Source organism: Asparagus officinalis, chromosome 8 (genome assembly GCF_001876935.1).
Source record: "Asparagus officinalis chromosome 8, Aspof.V1, whole genome shotgun sequence".
NCBI classification, from domain to species: Eukaryota; Viridiplantae; Streptophyta; class Magnoliopsida; order Asparagales; family Asparagaceae; genus Asparagus; species Asparagus officinalis.
In genome coordinates, this window is record NC_033801.1 from 89,089,777 (window position 1) to 89,092,849 (window position 3,073).

Consider the following 3,073-nt stretch of genomic DNA (forward strand, 5'->3'; position numbering starts at 1 on the left):
GATGTTAAGAAACCACTAGTCTTTGTACTTCATAGTTCATACATCCAGATCTTACTTTTCTTTCTTGACTTCACTTTCCTCAATCTCGACTTCAACTCTACTGACCAGAAAATATCAACAAGGTTTACTGGAGAATCCAAATTCATTTGCAAACACTAGATATGGATATAAAAAGACAAATAAATGATCCAAATATTCGATTCCAGATTGCTACATGCTCCAAGCTGAGCATATAAATCCTACCCTGGCGTAAAATTACTGCCGTTTGAGATTAAAGATATAAGCAACTCCACATTTCAGAAATAGAGTACTCAAGACAGGTAGCAAGTCCTTTTTAGTTTTTCATGAAACCATATTACTTCCAGCAGCACTATTAAAAGTGTTCCAGTTTAGTTCATGACTTCAGAGGCTCTAAAAGTTCCTCATTTCTAGTTACTGTGCACTGAGCACTTCGATCTCAAAGACCAAGACAGAGTTAGGCTGTATTCCCCATGCTGGAAATCCACTAGCTCCATAGCCATAGTCCGGGGTGCACTGCAAGACGAACGGATATACATTAGCAAAAATGAATATGCATTGAAGCGTATAATTTCCACGATTTAAAAAAGAAAAGTTTGGTCAATAAAGTGCATTTGATGATTTGAGCATTTCATTATCATGACCACGTCTAAAATTACTCAGATTATCGAATCTGCATATCAAGCTAGTATGAAGTGTTTACACACACACACACACATTCCCTTAAAACATGAGTATTTGTAAACGTACCTCCAAATCATCAACTTTGTTGGATATGGCCATTGTTTTAAAAAACATCCGCCTAGTCCGCTTAGGCGTACGCCTAGGCCTAGGCGGTACCTAGGCCGCCTCACTAGCGCCTAGCGCCTAGGCGGTATTTCGACTGCCCACCTAGATTTTACGAGCGTTTAGGGGAGCATTGTCTGCTTACGTGGATTGCACCATGTAGGCATTGATTGTGATTTTATGTGTCGTAGTCTACACATCCTCCAAACTCCATTAACCTCCAAATATGAACACCTTCACTACCTCCTCCGACCTTCAGCAAAACCTCATCGACCACCACTTAAACGAAGAAAGAAAAAAATGCCCAGAAACCGCTTAGGCGTCCGCCTAGGCGACTAAGCGCTAGGCGCCAAGTCTGACGCCTAGAAGCGCCCAACGTTTAATGTAACATTGGATATGGCAAGTAAAAAATTGGCTATATTGATGATATTTAGTTTTCCAAGTACTGAGCATTGGCGATTAGTTTTGCAAATCCAGAAATTTGGGGGTAGTTGTGCAAATACACATGATTTAAGGGGTATATATACACAGAAACCTATTACAAAATGGATCTTTTTAATGACATGCAAATTTACTGACCACTTCTTACACGCGAAAGCCCCAAAAAATTTAATGTTGTTATTTATGAATGTTATATTGTGTGTATATGAGAAGGTATATATTCACATAGAGCACTGATTAGAAAAGTCTAGCATGCTCCTCATTCGACGTTAGCAAATCATCTTACCAGCAAATTCCACAGAAATTGATTTCCACTGGGCTAAGATTACTTGGAAAATTGTGCACCAGAAAAATCTACACAGCATACAATCATCAGTCGATGATTCCATCATTTGCTGGTTCAAGATTTCCCCGATCTTGAACATTTTGGAAGATGCTAATTAGTCTTTTAGAATTATAGCAGACCTCTTGCTTCTCCATATTTTGCTCAGAATTTTGCACCAATTAATGGAAGGCTTTCCGGTTAACTTCAGTAAATTTTCTCAAATACTTGAGTCATACTCCACTCAATCATATTTTAACGGAAAAGATACAGTGAAGATGTGGCAGTTATTACTTTCTTAGCATGCCATGGTACAAATTTATTCATAGGAAATAATAGAGTAGGTATAGGACGTCACTAGAAGTACACTAACCATAAACTTTTGATTGGATGTTCAGGCAAATAAAATTAAGACCTAATGTTCTTTGGCCCTAGAAAATGTATGCAAAATGCATAATGCACAATGATAATACCTGAAGGCGAGCGACTTCTCCAACTTGCATGTCCAGCACGCCTTCATCCCAGCCTATAAACATGAGAAAGTGGGTTAATGTCCAATGAAATATAAGAACATTGTGGGGATGGAGGTGGGGGTTCCTTTTCTTCTTCCTTTTTTATTAATAGATCGAGTGAAGTCAGTAGAAATGCCAGAAAATTTCACATTGTTTAGTCAATGAATTTTTTAGCTTGAGGATATACTGTTAAACATACCAAACAAATAAGGTTTCCTCTTGACTAGCAAGAACAAGTGATTTAGTAAAAAGAGAATTATTAATGCTACTTAGTTTCCCTCCTAATCAAGTTCTTATATCTATATTCTATAATAACAGGACAAAATACATGCACTAATGTTCTGAGCTGTTAACCATCTATTTGAGTCAATCATCTATATGGGACCTAGCAGGTTTCTGTAAAGGAAAAGCGAAATAAAAGAATATAACTGCCTAAACCATCTATCTATCTATTACTATATACCAAACCTCTGTTACTATATACTAAACAGTTGTTATTGGTTGCACGAATGCGACAAGTGACGATTGCATTGTTGTGGGTTTCGGAAAGAGAGAAGATGAAGTGATATATTAATGAGACAATTCTTAAATTTTGATAGGATTGACATAGAGACAATAAAACATGACATAATAAAGCTGAAAACACAGGTTCAATAGTAGGAGAGATAGATATTACTTTCAAAAAATAAAGACTAGAAGTAGAACAACTGACAATAGTCACATTCTGCAACCAGTGGTAGCTGTTTTAGTATATAATGACTAGTTTGTTACCCGTGCAATGCACGAGAATTAGAGAGATGATTGACCCATTAATATACTGTTTTCCTCTCTCTCTCTCTCTCTCTCTCTATTGTCCTATTAATATGCCACTTCTCTCATCCCCGTCTCTCTCGCCTCCCTCTTCTCTTTCCTAAACCTACAGCCATCCTATCATCTCTCTAACTCCCGTGCATTGCACAAGTAACAAACTTGTTACTATATACTAAAACAACTG

At 37.4% G+C, this 3,073-nt stretch overlaps 1 protein-coding gene across 1 annotated transcript in view; it reads right to left on the reverse strand.

The window, feature by feature from the left end:
- The window catches only part of LOC109851601 (peptidyl-prolyl cis-trans isomerase FKBP12), a 16,248-nt gene continuing 13,316 nt past the window's right edge, over positions 142–3,073 (reverse strand). The window contains exons 4-5 of the mRNA XM_020421830.1: positions 2,041–2,093; positions 142–534 (exon numbers count right to left, since the gene is read on the reverse strand). Of these exons, the coding sequence (XP_020277419.1) occupies positions 433–534; positions 2,041–2,093 (155 nt within the window). The 3' untranslated portion in view covers positions 142–432. The remainder of the gene's footprint in view (positions 535–2,040; positions 2,094–3,073) is intronic.